At 45.8% G+C, this 16822-nt stretch overlaps 1 protein-coding gene across 3 annotated transcripts; it reads left to right on the forward strand.

The window, feature by feature from the left end:
• The first annotated feature begins 2099 nt into the window (after positions 1-2099).
• On the forward strand, positions 2100-16312 carry LOC129815895 (NCK-interacting protein with SH3 domain-like). Of its 3 annotated transcripts, XM_055870077.1 has the most exons (14): positions 2100-2336; positions 7814-8018; positions 9155-9267; positions 9708-9885; positions 10023-10098; positions 10264-10808; positions 11075-11245; positions 11524-11610; positions 11835-11973; positions 12685-12765; positions 12894-13022; positions 13592-13681; positions 13846-14018; positions 14194-16312. In XM_055870077.1, exons 2-14 carry the CDS (start codon positions 7848-7850, stop codon positions 14410-14412), a joined length of 2172 nt encoding a protein of 723 aa, XP_055726052.1. In that variant the 5' UTR covers positions 2100-2336; positions 7814-7847; the 3' UTR covers positions 14413-16312. The 3 variants fall into 3 exon arrangements, with proteins under 3 accessions (XP_055726052.1, XP_055726051.1, XP_055726053.1); XM_055870076.1 differs by lacking the exon at positions 2100-2336 and having other exon boundaries at positions 7632-8018; XM_055870078.1 differs by lacking the exon at positions 2100-2336 and having other exon boundaries at positions 7632-8018; positions 10267-10808.
• Positions 16313-16822: the final 510 nt, after the last annotated feature.

Raw genomic sequence — 16822 nt, forward strand, 5'->3', positions numbered from 1 at the left:
CCCCCCCCCCCCCCCCCCCCCCCCCCCCCCGTATCCAGGATCAGAACCTCTGTGGACACAAATCATTCACGAGACAAATCATGAGCATACAGACATAAACTATAGTCATACCTCTGAAGTGGAATTCACAAAAACATTTGAAGTATGACCTTTCAACTATTTATAACAAATGACCTATAATTCACTGTGTTTATTTTATCTGTATATGCCAGGGAATTGTACTTCTGTCTTTGCATCTTGCATGAGGTTGTGTATTTATAAATTTGAGTATCACATTTATTGTCTATCATAATTTGTGTCATCTTGACTGAAGTATAATTGAATTACAGTACCAGTCAAAAGTTTTGACACCTACTTATTCAAGGGTTTTTCTTTATTTGTACTATTTTCTATATTGTAGAATAATAGTGAAGACAACAAAACTATGAAATAACACATATGGAATCATGTAGTAACCAAAAAAGGTTTTAAACAAATCAAAATATATTTTATATTTGAGATTCTTCAAGGTAGCCACCCTTTGCCTTGATGACAGCTTTGCATACTCTTGGCATTCTCTCAACCAGCTTCACCTGGAATGCTTTCCCAACAGTGTTGAAGGAGTTCCCACATATGCTGAGCACTTGTTGGCTGCTTTTCCTTCACTCTGAGGTCCAACTCATTCCAAACCATCTCAATTGGGTTGAGGTCAGGTGATTGCGGAGGCCAGGTCATCTGATGCAGCACTCCATCACTCTCCTTCTTGGTCAAATAGCCCTTACACAACTCATTGTCCTGGTGAAAAATAAATGATAGCCCCACTAAGCGCAAACCAGATGGGATGGCATATCGCTGCAGAATGCTGTGGTAGAGAAAACCCCTTGAATGAGTAGGTGTGTCCAAACTTTTGACTAGTACTGTGTTGCACCATTTCGAGGTCCCAGCATGCGAAAAAGTGCCATGCCCTCGACACTGATGTCTTTATAGCTGCCAACCTGCAGGGGGCGACATATGGAAAGCTAAAAGGACATTCAACATAATACTGTTAAATCTCATATTCAACTCATCACTACTAATTTCTCTCTCACACAGCACTCAACAGTATCACAGGAAGCAGGTAAACTAAAGCTGAAGAGAGATGAAAAAAAATAGAACAGTCATAAAGGTTGACTTCTGGTGGGGATTAGAGCAAAGGTCGAACACAACGTGGGGACCAGTGCTGAAAAAGTATGGAAATGTATCCACTCACTACTGTAAGTCTGCTAAATTATTAAAATGTAAAAATCTAAGTGTATATTTTGCATTTGTGAAATTATTTTGATGTGATATAAAAGTAAAGGGATTTATGTTTCTAGAACCGTATCGCAATTCAGAATCGATTCACATTTAGATGGAGAATTGGCTGTTTTGGCTGCCAGAGCAAGTCTACTTCTGAAAATAACATATAAGGTCCTTTGACCTCAAGGAATAATGGTAGGCTGTTTAAGAGTACACCTTGGGCTAGTCCGTCCCCAGTGCAGCTGTAAGCAAGCATAGGGTTGGATTCTACTCTGGCTAGGATGACAGGCTGATGTGGGATAGGGACATCAGACCTGTATACAGGGCTCAACTGTAAAAAGTTGGTGTCAGCATGACTCCCTGTCAAATTAAAGGTTAAAATATATTTTATTTATTTCACCTTTATTTAACCAGGTAGACCAGTTGAAAACAAGTTCTCATAATAATAAAGATGTCTAAAAAGACGTTGCAAACTTTGATATTAGGGTTGACTTTGAATTTTGGACAGATTATATTAAATTGGGATCTCACATGTAGCAAGACGTAATAACAATAGATCTGGCATTGGCAATAGCCTTGTCTGGCTGAAATGTCTCAAGTAGCAAGACACAGTTTGAAAGCAGCATTTTTGCTAACTAGCTTGCTTCCAGGGGGCAGAGATGTCAAGTTGTGCAGCTAACATTAATTAGCACTAAACCTTAGTGTATTTTCTGAATAGTCAGTGCTGTACCTTGTGAACGCAGGGGGTGTGAAAATCTCTGGAGGAACTGTCTCGCATGTTGTTGACAGTTACTTACCTAATGTCGGTGGGAACTCATTTTGTGTAGCACAAAGTGTGATACTTCCGTTTGAGTACTTCCGGTTATTTTATTACGGACATGGTCTTGTGTAAATACACTGTAGCAATCAGTGATTAATTATATCAATAGATAGGTACGTAATGCAATCTATAGTTTAATGTGTTTCCATCGCATATTCAACTCTACGGATAGTTTTGTCACAAAAACTATTGAGTAAGCAAATGCGCATACTCTGGTCTTGACATGCGCTCAAACCAACAGCTCGCAGATACATTGCGGGTAGGATATTCTACTCTATATGATGACCTTATTATGGATAAAAACAATAATATTTGAATTTGTCAAACGGCAGTAAAGCATCGATCATCATGTCACCAGAAGAAGACCCTCGATATATTGGAAAGGAGTATCAAGGTCATTGCGTGCACTTATTATATCAGTATTTGCGCATAAAGGCGTATCCACCGCCATTTCTCGCATAATACATTGTACCGACACAAAAATATCTCACCATGTCCAATGAACAAATGATCTTTTGGCATTTATACAATTGTACCTAAACTTCCTGATTTTATCAAAGCTGTCCTGAATTTTTTAAACAGTATAACTTTTACTGTGGATGGAAACGTGGTTAAGGCAGAATTTTGGGGGATGATAATTTGCAAGTGGTAAAATTAAGCAGTTAGGCCGGAGGAGGTGTGGTATATTGCTAATATACAATGGTTAAAGGACGTTTTTAAGCACCACACAACGCGGAGTGCCTGCATACAGCCCTAAAAGGCGCTACATGGTCAACCCGGCTTCTGCATTAGCCATGCAGCATTTACAGTGATATGGCCTCTGCAGAAGTCAGGGGATTCATAATTCTTGCGTTTCCCAGAGGAGCACAGAGCTGTTGTGGAGGAAGTTGTCAAGGAAGTCAGTCAGTTTCTGTTTATACAGGACCTCCTGTCCTCACCTCACCTTCCTATTTCGCAACAAAGCATCCTTCACTCATGCTGCCAAACATACCCTTGTAAAACTGACCATCCTACCGATCCTCGACTTCGGAGATGTCATCTATAAAATAGGCTCCAACACTCTACTCAACAAATTGGATGCAGTCTATCACAGTGCCATCCGTTTTGTCACCAAAGCCCCATACACTACCCACCACTGCGACCTGTACGCTCTTGTTGGTTGGCCCTCGCTTCATACTCATCGCCAAACCCACTGGCTACAGGTTATCTACAAGTCTCTGCTAGGTAAAGCCCCACCTTATCTCAGCTCACTGGTCACCATAGCAGCATCCACTCGTAGCACGCGCTCCAGCAGGTATATCTCACTGGTCACCCACAAAGCCAATTCCTCCTTTGGTCGCCTTTCCTTCCTGTTCTCTGCTGCTGTCACGTCCTGACCATAGTTCTTATGTGTGTTGCTTGTTTTAGTGTTGGTCAGGACGTGAGCTGGGTGGGCCTTCTATGTTGTGTGTCTAGTTTGTCTGTTTCTGTGTTCAGCCTAATATGGTTCTCAATCAGAGGCAGCTGTCAATCGTTGTCCCTGATTGAGAACCATATATAGGTGGCTTGTTTTGTGTTGGGGATTGTGGGTGGTTGTCTTCTGTCTTTGTGTTCTGCACCAGATAGGACTGTTTTCGGTTTTCACATTTATTGTTTTGTTGTTTGTAGTGTTCACATTTTCTTTATTAAATTATGTTGAACACTAGCTGCGCTGCGTTTTGGTCCTCTCCTTCATCCCAGGAAGAAAACCATTACAGAACCACCCACCAAACTCGGACCAAGCAGCGTAGCTACGGACAGCAGCAGCAGCAGCAGCAGCGGGACCAGGAGGAATGGACTTGGGAGGATGTGTTGAACGGAAAAGGTTGTTACACATGGGAGGAGATCCTGGCTGGAAGGGATTGCCTTTCCGTGGGAACAGGTGGAGGCAGCTAGGAGAGCGGAGGCAGCTGCGAAAGGGAACCGACGTTATGAAGGTACGCGGCTAGCAAGGAAGCCCGAGAAGAAACACCAAAAATGTCTTGGGGGGGAGGGGCTAAAGGGTAGTGTGGCGAAGTCAGGTAGGAGACCTGCGCCCACTTCCCATGCTTACCGTGGAGAGCGGGAGTACGGGCAGACACCGTGTTATGCGGAAGAGCACACGGTGTCTCCTGTACGTGTGTATAGCCCGGAGCGGTACATTCCAGCTCCGCGTATCGGCCGGGCTAGAGTGAGCATTGAGCCAGGTGCCATGAAGCCGGCTCAGCATATCTGGCCTCCAGTACGTCTCCTCGGGCCGGTGTACATGGCACCAGCCTCACGCATGGTGTCCCCGGTTCACCAACACAGCCCAGTGCGGGTTATTCCACCTCTCCGCACTGGGCGGGCTACGGGGAGTATTCAACCAGGTAAGGTTGGGCAGGCTCGGTGCTCAAGGGAGCCAGTACGCCTACACGGTCCGGTATATCCGGCGCCACCTTCCCGCCCCACCACCAGTGCCTACACCACGCACCAGGCTTCCAGTGCGTCTCCAGAGCCCTGTTCCTCCTCCACGCACTCTCCCTGTGGTGCGTGTCTCCAGCCCAGTGCCTCCAGTTCCGGCACCACGCACCAAGCCTCCTGTGCGTCTCCAGAGCCCTGTACGCATTGTTCCTTCTCCCCGCACTCGCCCTGAGGTGCGTGCCCTCAGCCCGGTACCACCAGTGCCGGTACCACGCACCAGGCCTATAGTGAGCTTTGAGAATTCAGTGTGCCCTGTTCCTGCTCCCCACACTAGCCTTAAGGTGCGTGTCTCCAACCCAGTACCTCCAGTGCCGGTACCACGCACCAGGCCTACTGTGCGCCTCAGCAGGTCAGAGTCGGCCGTCTGCGCTGCCTGCCTGCCCAGCGCCGTCTGAGCTGCCCGTCCCGAGCCGTCAGAGCTGCCCGTCTGTCCCGAGCCGTGCCCTGTTCCTGCTCCCCGCACTAGCCTTAAGGTGCGTGTCTCCAACCCAGTACCTCCAGTGCCGGTACCACGCACCAGGCCTACTGTGCGCCTCAGCAGGTCAGAGTCGGCCGTCTGCGCTGCCTGCCTGCCCAGCGCCGTCTGAGCTGCCCGTCTGTCCCGAGCCGTCAGAGCTGCCCGTCTGTCCCGAGCCGTCAGAGCCGCCCGTCTGTCCCGAGCCGTCAGAGCCGCCCGTCTGTCCCGAGCCGTCAGAGCCGCCCGTCTGTCCCGAGCCGTCAGAGCCGCCCGTCTGTCCCGAGCCGTCAGAGCCGCCCGTCTGTCCCGAGCCGTCAGAGCCACCCGTCAGTCAGGAGCCGCTAGAGCCGTCCGTCAGTCAGGGGCCGCCAGAGCCGCCAGCCAGTCAGGAGCCGCCAGAGCCGCCAGCCAGTCAGGAGCCGCCAGAGCCGCCAGCCAGTCAGGAGCCGCCAGAGCCGCCAGCCAGTCAGGAGCTGCCAGAGCCGCCAGCCAGTCAGGAGCTGCCCTCCAGTCATGAGCCGCCCTCCAGTCATGAGCCGCCCGCCAGTCATGAGCCGCCCTCCAGTCATGAGCCGCCCTCCAGTCATGAGCCGCCCTCCAGTCATGAGCTGCCCTCCAGTCATGAGCTGCCCTCCAGTCATGAGCTGCCCTCCAGTCATGAGCTACCCTCCAGTCATGAGCTGCCCTCCAGCCCGGAGCTGCCCCTCAGCCCGGAGCTGCCCCTCAGCCCGGAGCTGCCCCTCAGCCCGGAGCTGCCCTTCAGTCCGGAGCTGGCTCTCTGTCTGGAGCTGCCTCTCTGTCCGGAGCTGCCCCTCTGTCCGGAGCTGCCCCTCTGTCCTGAGCTACCCCTCTGTCCTGAGCTACCCCTCTGTCCTGAGCTACCCCTCTGTCCTGAGCTACCCCTCTGTCCTGAGCTACCTCTCTGTCCTGAACTACCTCGCTGTCCTGAGCTGTCTCATCAATTATGTGGGGACCTTGGTGAGGATTCCTAGGTCAAGGTCGGGGGTCGCCACTCAAAGGACGCTAAGGAGGGGGACAAAGACAATGGTGGAGTGGTGTCCTCGTCCTGCGCCGGAGCCGCCACCGCGGACAGATGCCCACCCAGACCCTCCCCTTGAGGTTTAGGGGTGCGTTCGGAGTCCGCACCTCAGGAGGGGGGTACTGTCACGTCCTGACCATAGTTCTTATGTGTGTTGCTTGTTTTAGTGTTGGTCAGGACGTGAGCCGGGTGGGCCTTCTATGTTGTGTGTCTAGTTTGTCTGTTTCTGTGTTCAGCCTAATATGGTTCTCAATCAGAGGCAGCTGTCAATCGTTGTCCCTGATTGAGAATCATATATAGGTGGCTTGTTTTGTGTTGGGGATTGTGGGTGGTTGTCTTCTGTCTTTGTGTTCTGCACCAGATAGGACTGTTTTCGGTTTTCACATTTATTGTTTTGTTGTTTGTAGTGTTCACATTTTCTTTATTAAATTATGTTGAACACTAGCTGCGCTGCGTTTTGGTCCTCTCCTTCATCCCAGTGTAACAGTATAATTTTAAACCGTCCCCTCGCCCCGACACGGGCGTGAACCAGGGACCCTCTGCACACATCAACAACAGTCACCCACGAAGCATCGTTACCCATCGCTCCACAAAAGCCGCGGCCCTTGCAGAGCAAGAGGAAACCCTACATCTAGGTTTCAGAGCAAATGACGTAACTGATTGAAACGCTACTAGCGCGTACCCGCTAACTAGCTAGCCATTTCACATCCGTTACACCAGGAAGAAAACCATTACAGCTGCCAATGACTGGAACGAACTGCAAAAATCTGAAGCTGGAGACTCATATCTCCCTCACTAGCAGAGCAGCTCACAGATCACTGCCCATCTGTAAACAGCCCATCTATCTACCTCATCCCCATACTGTATTTATTTATTTATCTTGCTCCTTTGCACCCCAGTATCTCTACTTGCACATTAATCTTCTGCACATCTACCATTCCAGTGTTTAATTGCTATATTGGCCTATTTATTGCCTTAACTCCCTTATGTTACCTCATTTGCACTCACTGTATATAGACTTTTTTGTTTTCTTTTTTTTCTACTGTATTATTGACTGTATGTTTTGTTTATTCCATGTGTAACTCTGTGTTGTTGTATGTGTCGAATTGCTATGCTTTATCTTGGCCAGGTGGCAATTGCAAATGAGAACTTGTTCTCAACTAGCCTACCTGGTTAAATAAAGGTGAAATATATATATTTTTTTTTAAACATTGTCACACAATTTAATGGTGCACAGCAATGTGGTATGGAGCTCAAGGTAAGGACCTCTGGCCTCTGCATGCCTCTGGGGGCATCACACCATCCGACCATTTTCGGATCAAGCATACATTGGCTCTTAGCTGTGGTATATTGGCCATATACCACAAATCCCCAATACATAATAAACACATTAAAAAAGTATATATTTACATTAATCTGGAAATAGTTTCCAATGATGGACATAATTATGGCCCTATATCTGATATACATGTGAAGCAAGCTTGCATAAACAGTTGTCTATATATATTGGATTTATATTGTATATTTATACCCTCCGTCAGCTCTGTCATTGATTCATTTGCCTGAATACCAAAGGGGCGTGCCCGCCCGCGTTGTTCTGCGTGCGTGCGCGCCCCCTACTGTGGTACAAGCGAGAGTCGCAAGTTGTAGTACATTGTAAATAGAAAGCAGGAGAGTCATTCGCCCATGTCGTAAATATACATTTCAAATTATCTTCGACTGAGTACATGTAATTAGCTAATTGTGTATTTGCTGAAACAGTCATATATGTGTTTTTGAGGAATTACAAGGGATTTAAAGCAGAAGAAATAGCTATGTATCGGTCACTGTATGCCTTTCGATCTGCGGAGCCCAACTCGCTCCACTTCGGGTCCGGCGAGAGTTTTCTGATCCTGGAACGCAGCAACAAACACTGGTGGCTCGGCTCACGCTGCAGTTCGGGCGAGACAGGCTACGTTCCCGCTTCTTACATCGAAAGGATTCAGGTATGTTTAACAATGGTTTCTTAACTTTCTTGATTGGTGAACGTGGATTTTGACAAGTATTCCATGCAAGCTTGTTAGCATGATAAAAGAGAGTGGACCAGTCAGTCTAACAATTGAACGATCGTGAGAGGTTCAATTGCTGCGTTGCATTCCAATAGACCTGATTTCAGCTACTTTTGTGACTTTCTTTCACGTGACAGTCCTACGTGAACTGGAGACATGCTCTGCTGCATTGCCTGTCTTTTGCTAATTTGTTTCTATAGGCTTTTAGCTGCATATTAAGAGTATTTTCCATATTCAACATGACACTATTATATGTGGACGTTTACATGCAAACTGAAAGATTTTTCCAGAATAAACCCAAATGGTCTAATGAGAACGGCTCAGAGTCATGCCAAATTCGCAATGCCAGCTGGGTCTGTACCGCAGGGGTAGTTGGGACATAAGCCAAAATGCAGGAAAAATGTGGCGACGCATCTGCTATTTGTGTGTCGCGTTTAAAATCTGATGATGAGATTAGAGAAAATACAGTACGTACACAGGATACATTGCTTTTAATCACATAATAAAAACTTTTAATCACATAATAAAAACTGTAATCTAATGTTTCATGCTTTCTATGGGGAGAGTTCAGTTAGAAGAGCTATGCATAGTTTGTGAAATCTCAGGCCTTTTAGATTAATGCCAGCATCCCATATTCTATACAGCTACCCAGCTGGATGCTCCAATGCACTCTTATTTTAGTCAATGAGTTCTCAGTGTGAACTGCATGAGTGTGTTTTGCTGACTTGGTGAAATGAAACCAAGATGAAGCAGAGCGATATTCAGTCAGTGTGGATTCCAGGCTATGTCTGACTGTGCAGCAGGATTTTCTGTCTGACTGTCCCTGCCTGGGCCGTGTAGGTGAGGTCAGGCTAGGTGTCTGTCTGTATCTGGACTGCATTGGTTGGCGTGTTACTGTTTAGAGGGTTTGATTTTGGTTAGATAACTGTGCTGTCCTAGTTTTTTCTGACTGGAGGCCCATTTTGCCCTCCAGACAAATGTTTTTTTTTGTTTCCTTGTTTCGTAATAATTAATGCTGATGTTGAATATTTAACTCTTTCTCTCTCTCTGCCCTCCTTTTCTCTGTGCCCCAGGCTCCAGAGCAGGATGAGGTTTTACAATCTATCGACCGGGCCATCGAAGGGATCCATAACTTGGCCATGAAGAACGGGGGCAAATACAACCTGGAGCAGCGAGACATGCTACAGTGAGTGCAACATTAACACACACACAGACACACACACTGATGTGTAGAATCCTCACGCTACAGTTCCCTGATTGGTGCTGATTCCTCATCATCATAGGGTGGCAAGTAGCCTAGAGCGAAAGGTTGCTGGTTCGAATACCAGAGCCGACAAGGTGAAAAATGTGCCGATGTGCCCTTGAGCAAGTCACGTAACCCTAATTTGCTCCAGGGGTGCCGTAATACTATGGCTGACCCTGTAAAACAACATATTTCACTGCACCTAACCGGTGTATGTGACAATAACTACAAATAAACCGGAAATCGCTTTTCTCTGATCAGTTATCTTCATAGGCTGCATCTGAAATGACCCCCTATTCATTACATAGGCTAGTACACTACTTTAGTAGGAATACATTACATTTCAGAAATAGCCATTGACTCTCTCTTTGCGTCTGGAACAGGAAGTTGATCCATCACAGGAAGGAGACCCTGTCAAGGCGAAGTCCAACTCCATCCAGTCCTAAGCAGGGCCTGTCCTCCTCTACCAGCGAACTGTCCCTCAGCCACAACCCTCAACCACCCAATGGGATCAGCCGCACAATGTCAGAGAGTACTGACAATGTGCAGGGGATTTACCAGGTCTTCGATTGCATTCATTCACACCAAAAGAATAATACATGATAGTCCATTTCATGATAGTCCATTTTTTTTTGAGGAGGCTGAGACATATAACTGATATCCTGATATTTACTCTGATTTACTGTTATGTCTTGCAGGTGCCTCCTCAGCCCCGTCGTGCAGCACCCATAACTCCGCCTCCTCCTGAGAAACTAAGAGCCAGCCGACACCCAGGTGACTGTCTCATCGTCACCATGGAGACACAGCTACTCATCTTCTCTCCACACACATCTTCTTTCCACTCACAGACACACACACACACTACTCATGCCATCTACTGCAACTTCTACTCTATTCTCTCTCGCTCCTCCATATTCTTCCTCATTCTCTCTGTCTCAGCAGAGTCATCCATTCCTCCTCCTACTGGCCCCGCCACTGCTACAGGGACTGGCCTGTCCCCTTCTGTCAGCTCTGCCTCCCTGGACTCTGGTTCCTCCCACTCTGTGGTGTCCTCTGATGTCAGCCTTCCAAGCGTTGCCAGCACCCCGCCCCCAGTGCCAAGCCGTGTGAAGCCCCCGCCCCCTCCTCCAAACGACCTACCTCCCTCTGACCCCTCTCCCCAGCCAGCTCCCTCAAAGAAGGGCCCCGCACCCCAACCTCAGCCCACTCCCCCACCACAGCCCAGCACTGAGGACCAATCAGAAACCGACTGGCCTCTTGCCCCGCCCTCTGTCGCTGAAAGCCCCCCCGGCAGCCCCACTCACTCAGAGTCTGTCCCCGGGACAACAGGGGCGGAGCTTATCGAGCTGGTGAGGAGGAACACGGGCTTGAGTTACGATCTGTCTCGGGTAGCGGTGGGTGTGGTCGTGGGTCACCTGCAAACTACCATACCTCAAGCCTCATCTGACTTAGAGAAAGTCCTCCTCTCATTGGTAGAGAGCAAGGTCAGTTACATAATCGTCTAGTTGCAGAATGTCAACTTACTTGCTCCAATACACAGTATTTCATGTTATAACCTCAACCTTTAGAAAGTTAAGCTGTTATACGTGCACATTATACTTGTACATAACAGGAAAGTCTGCAAATTAAAATGCTCTTTATACCAATTATAACAGTGACAATGTTTCGATCCGATGTGGATCTTTGTCAGGTCGAACCGATTCCATGTGCACATAACATACCCCAAAATAACCTAGACTTCTCCCTGTAGGATCAGAGTTCGGCGTTGCCACAGGGACAAGTGTGTCACGATGAACAGCGCTTGGAGGTCATCTTAGGCGACCTTGCCCGTCACTTTGACGACTCTCAGCAGCGCAGCTGGGCTCTTCACGAAGACCACTCTCTCATTGCATGTTACCTGGAGGAGCTCCTGAAGATACTGGTGAGATATGTGCACTCAGGGAAAGTTGACTCAGGACTGACACCTGGGTTGTATTCAGTAGACGCCAAACGGAAGACAACGGACTGAAATGGGGAGGGACTGCCTGAATGTGTCCAATAAGAAACGCTTGTCTTCGTTTTCCGTTGCAAAATGTTTCGCTACGGTGTGCACTAATGAATACGACCCTGGACAAAGGGATTCCTCATAGATGTGATAGTATTACCACTGAGACCTTTGGTAACTGTTGAATCTAAGGAAGATGGTGTTTGTGTCCCCAGACAGATGCAGATCCAGAGGTGTGTAAGAGGATGTGCAGGGTCAACCACTCAGAGCCAGTGCTGTCACTAGTGACCTATTACCAGATGGTAAGATATTCTACATGTCACTCACTACCAGACCCTGTGTTACCCTGTCATCCTGTTTCCCACCCAAGAGAGCCACAATGTAAACAATATTTTATCATTGCATTATTTTTAAACGTGTTGTTTGTGGTATGAATCAACTTAATTATCATAGATGAGTGATGTTTCACCGGCATGTTGTAAATGCATAGTATAGTAACAGTGTTACTTCATGTGTCACTGTGCAGGAACACCGAGTGTCTCTACGCCTGCTGTTGCTCAAGGTGTTTGGGGCGATGTGTAGCCTGGACTCTGCCCTTATCTCCACCCTCCTCAACTCCATCCTGCCCATGGAGCTGGCCAGAGACCTGCAGACAGACACACAGGGTGAGAAGGCCTCCTCTATCACTTCCTTTTCCCTCTCTTTCTCTCTCAATTCAATTTCAATTAAGGGCCTTCATTGGCATGGGAAACATGTTTACATTGCCAAAGCAAGTGAAATAGATAATAAGCAAAAGTGAAATAAACAATAAAAAATGAACAGTAAACATTACACGCACAACTTCCAAAAGAATAAAGACATTTCAAATGTCATATTATGTCTATATACAGTGTTGTAATGATGTGCAAATAGTTAAAGTACAAAAGGGAAAATAAATAAACATAAATATAGGTTGTATTTACAATGGTGTTTGTTCTTCACAGGTTGCCCTTTTCTTGTGGCAACAGGTCACACATCTTGCTGCTGTGATTTCACACGGTGGTATTTCACCCAATACATATGGAAGTTTATCAAAATTGGATTTGGTTTTTGAATTCTTTGGGGGTCTGTGTAATCTGAGAGAAATATATGTCTCTAATATGGTCATACATTTGGCAGGAGGTTAGGAAGTGCAGCTCAGTTTCCACCTCATTTTGTGGGCAGTGCGCACATAGCCCATCTTCTCTTGAGCATCTCTCTCTCTCTCTCTCTTTTCTCTCTCTTTGTGACCTCTGTCTCCTTCCTCATATCTTTCTGTTTCAGTCTCTTTTATTTAGCATCTTTGTGCCCTCTCTCTTTCATGAATGTTTGTATGTCTGTGTTTTATCTCTCCCCAGAACATCAGAAGATGTGTTACACAGCCTTGGTCCTGACTATGATCTTCTCTATGGGGGAGCAGGTGCCCTATCACCACTATGGTATGAACAATATTACATAGGACCACTATGTTGCTTTAGAATACTTACAAACTGCCATCACATTATCGATCAATATGTTCAAACTCAAAGCTGAAAATGTATCTGTCTGTCTATCTCTCCCTCCATAGAGCACTTAAACGCTAGTTTTGTTCAGTTCCTGCTAGATGTGGTTGAGGACGGTCTTCTCTCTGACCCCACAGAGCAGCTCCCTGACCTCTGTGTCAATCTCATCCTGGCCTTTAACCTGCACCTCATAGGTGAGAGGACACAGGCTTTAGACAGAACATACACCTTTTATTTTAACAGTTGTCTTCACCACTCTTAAAGGGGTACTTCACCACTCTTTAACTTCATATTCATAGTCTGTAGCTCCATACCAGTTCAATGTGAAAACAGTGATTTTCTGTGTCCTATATTTAATCAATATGAGGTTAAAAAGTGGTGAAGGGGAATTTTCCCTATTGACTGCTTTTATGTATTATGGCAAAGGGGACCCAAGCGTTCTTTCTCTTTATGTATTATGGCAAAGGGGACCCAAGCGTTCTTTCTCTTTATGTATTATGGCAAAGGGGACCCAAGTGTTCTTTCTCTTTATGTATTATGGCAAAGGGGACCCAAGCGTTCTTTCTCTTTATGTATTATGGCAAAGGGGACCCAAGTGTTCTTTCTCTTTATGTATTATGGCAAAGGGGACCCAAGCGTTCTTTCTCTTTATGTATTATGGCAAAGGGGACCCAAGTGTTCTTTCTCTTTGTTTTACCTGTGAGGTGTGGTATTTGTGCTAATGTTGTTGTTTCAAGGTGTGTATGTTCATTCTTGCTCTCAGTGCCTAGCAGCAACGTGATAATGCAGACTGTAGTCAAGAAGAACGTGAAGATCTTCTCTGAGAAAATAGTGCTTCTACTAAACAGAGGAGGTGAGACGCACACCTTTGTTTACATCGACGATATTCAATACGATACCGTGTGAATCCATTCCAAGTCCTTTGCCGTTTCTTTTCGGTTCCTTCTTTCTATGCTTATTTTTTCACTTTTCTCTCTGTCTACACCCTCTTACTTGTTATTTCTCTCCTCTCTCCAGATGACCCTGTGTGTGTCTTTAAACATGCTCCCCCTGCCCCACACTCAGTACTTAAGTTCCTGCAGGATGTCTTCGCCAGCCGAGACTCTTCAGACATCTTCTACCGCACGGACATGATGGTGATGATAGACATCGCTGTTCGATGCATCTCTGACCTCTCACCTGGGGACAAGGTGAGACTGATATGCACGCTCACACCACACTTCCCATTGGCCAGCCAGCCTGGGACCTAAGCATGGCTGAGTCTTATGTTTAGCTAGATAAATGCATCCTCAAAAGGAATGTGAACTGTATAATGACTGTGCTGCTAATGGGTTCACATTCTCGCTCTCTCTTCTTCCCCCCCAGTTGAGGATGGAGTACCTCTCCCTCATGCACTCCATCATACGCTCCACAGACTACCTGGAGCACCGGCACCGCCTCTCCGACCTGCAGGGCGCGCTGCAAAGGATTCTGAGAGAGGAGGACAACTCAGGAGCGGACGAGGGCGGGGCCACAGCTAAACAGATGGATAAGCTAATAGTGCAGGAGATGTACAAGGAATTCCCTCAGATCAGCGAGAGCTAGGATGACTGAATATGACAGTGGTGATGTGCACTCATCCAGTAGTCTGCTCCTTTATACTGAGGGATGGTACTGAGGAACTTCCTAGGATTAAGAAAGGACTGTAGACCGCTACTTAGTTTCTGAGATAACATACTGTTACACTTGACTTGAACCCTCCATCATAAGGGCTAAAGCCCTTATGATGTAATCCCTTGTACTGAGGGGCCAGCCTACAGTGTTTTATGTAGGGCCTTGTAACCCTGGTATTAGTGTACTGTATTCTGTAGATCAGTGGTTCTCAATCTTGGTCCGGGGACCCAGGAGGGGTGCACATTTTAGATTTTGCCTTAAGACTACACAGCCTATTCAAATGATCAACTCATCATCAAGGTTTGATTTGAATCAGGTGTGTAGTACTAAGGCATAAACTAAAATATGCACTCTTTTGGTTCCCAGGACCAAGATTGAGAACCACTGCTGTAGACCACTTCTTTATCACTCATTCTTATTCCTCATCACATGGCATGGCCTCAGTGTGTTCAATGAAATGAAAAGACAAATGAGCCAATAGACTGATAACAAAATATTCTGGGCTGGTTTCCTGAACACAGATTAAGCCTAGTTCTCTAAACTAAAAAGCATGCTCAGTGGAGAATCTCCATTGACTATGCTTAATCTGTGTCTGGAAAACAAGCCCTTTCTCAACAAGACATTCTAGACTTTGAGGTTAGTTTTAAAACTCACTATTTATTGCAATGGCAATGCTGCTACGTGGTGAACCTCACTTAATATCTATGGCTGTGATTGTCTGACTGAGCAGTACTTGTTACCATGCTTTCTGCCCTACACTTTATCTATAGTAACCTCCTCTCTAGGCATGACTAACCTATGACATGCTCTAAATTCTTCCCAACAAGGCCGCTCCTACTCTGCTCTGCTGCTTGTGCTGTAGATGGAACGTAACAGCACTGTAATAACAAGGCTGTACCAAGTAACAACAAGCTGTAACACGTCGCTTCTACATACTAAGCCTTGACTAACTTCCTATATGGTTATGGCTCTGTGAAAGGGAATGGTGTTTCCACTGGTAGTTATTTATTAGTACAAAATAATAAGGGATTGATATGTTTCGATTGTTCAGTATTACTTCAACTGCAGTCTGGGGTTAACTAAGTGACTTGTCACCAAACGCGATTGATTGCTTTTCCTTGATCATGTTGGTACGAAATCTATCTCAGTTATCAGTCCCGTCCTTAAGATTGCACTCCACTCTGCCCCCTACTGTATAATTCAACCCCTTACTATAGTACCCCTGAGAATCACTGTACAAGACACAAAGGACATTTTAGTTTCCACCCATTTTGCAGGACACATCCATTTTTTTTCACATGGCAAGTCTCACTCTCTTAATGACTTCTCTAAGTCACTGTCTCCCACTCTATCAAAGCTTTTTCTCCCTTGTATCATAGGTTATTTTTACTCAGCTGTTAGAGCTAATAGTGGAAGTGTTTCTGTGGCAAAATGTTCTAGTGGCCATCATGATACACATATACTGTACCCTTTAACACACTTAGTGTTTACTTATTTTAACATGGGATATACCAGTGTACTCTGTGATATGTGTTTTTATTATCCTGTGTTCATGCATAAAGCTATGCATGTGCCTGTGAGTGTCTATGTAAGGTGTGTGTATATTTTTGTAAGTGTGAGAAGGTGTATGTGTATGGTTTCCTGTTGTTTAATCATTGTCCTTTGGACTTATTTTGTCCCTTAAAGCCACCACTGTGTTATAGTAATAAAACCAATTGATCTATTTTCCCAATTTAAATATATTTGAAATGGTTGTTCAGAGAGAGGCGATGGTAAGAAAGTGTATTTTCTTAATGTTTATAATCTACTAATAAACAAACATCTCAATGAATGGTGGTCCAGTTTTGTGTGTGTTGTACTTTTTGCATTTAAATAATATTTGTTTTATGGAGGGGCATCCTTAGCAAAACCAAGTATTTTAATTTGAAATAGTATTTGTAGAAGTATGTCCAAGAATTGCATTAAAATTCTTCCTGTAGTGTATGTTTACAAATAATATGGAGAGTTTATGGTAGAACTCTAAATTTAAGAGGGACCAAAGCAAATGTGTAATCATTTACTCGGTCCGGGCACATATATGGGTGAAATGCTTCGACACCTGCATTGCTTGCTGTTTGGGGTTTTAGGCTGGGTTTCTGTACAGCACTTTGTGACATCAGCTGATTTAAGAAGGGCTTTATAAATAAATTTGATGGATTGGTTGAAAATGTCCGTACTGGATAAAACACGACGGTGGATGTCAAGAAAATATATCTACCTCTCATTTGAACCGATAGTGGTGACATAGGGACCGGTTAGCTTCCCCCAAATAGCTGCTGGTCGTAAAGACGCAACATTTTGT

Source organism: Salvelinus fontinalis, chromosome 18 (genome assembly GCF_029448725.1).
Source record: "Salvelinus fontinalis isolate EN_2023a chromosome 18, ASM2944872v1, whole genome shotgun sequence".
NCBI classification, from domain to species: Eukaryota; Metazoa; Chordata; class Actinopteri; order Salmoniformes; family Salmonidae; genus Salvelinus; species Salvelinus fontinalis.

What these genes read in the sequence shown, in the direction of transcription:
- LOC129815895 (XM_055870077.1), top strand. Translation starts at nt 7,848, where the DNA reads ATGTATCGGTCACTGTATGCCTTTCGATCTGCGGAGCCCAACTCGCTC. An exon ending in TCTCATTGGTAGAGAGCAAG is followed by an intron (nt 10,809 to 11,074) that starts GTCAGTTACATA and finishes TTCTCCCTGTAG; the next exon opens with GATCAGAGTTCGGCGTTGCC. An exon ending in ACCTCTCACCTGGGGACAAG is followed by an intron (nt 14,019 to 14,193) that starts GTGAGACTGATA and finishes CTTCCCCCCCAG; the next exon opens with TTGAGGATGGAGTACCTCTC.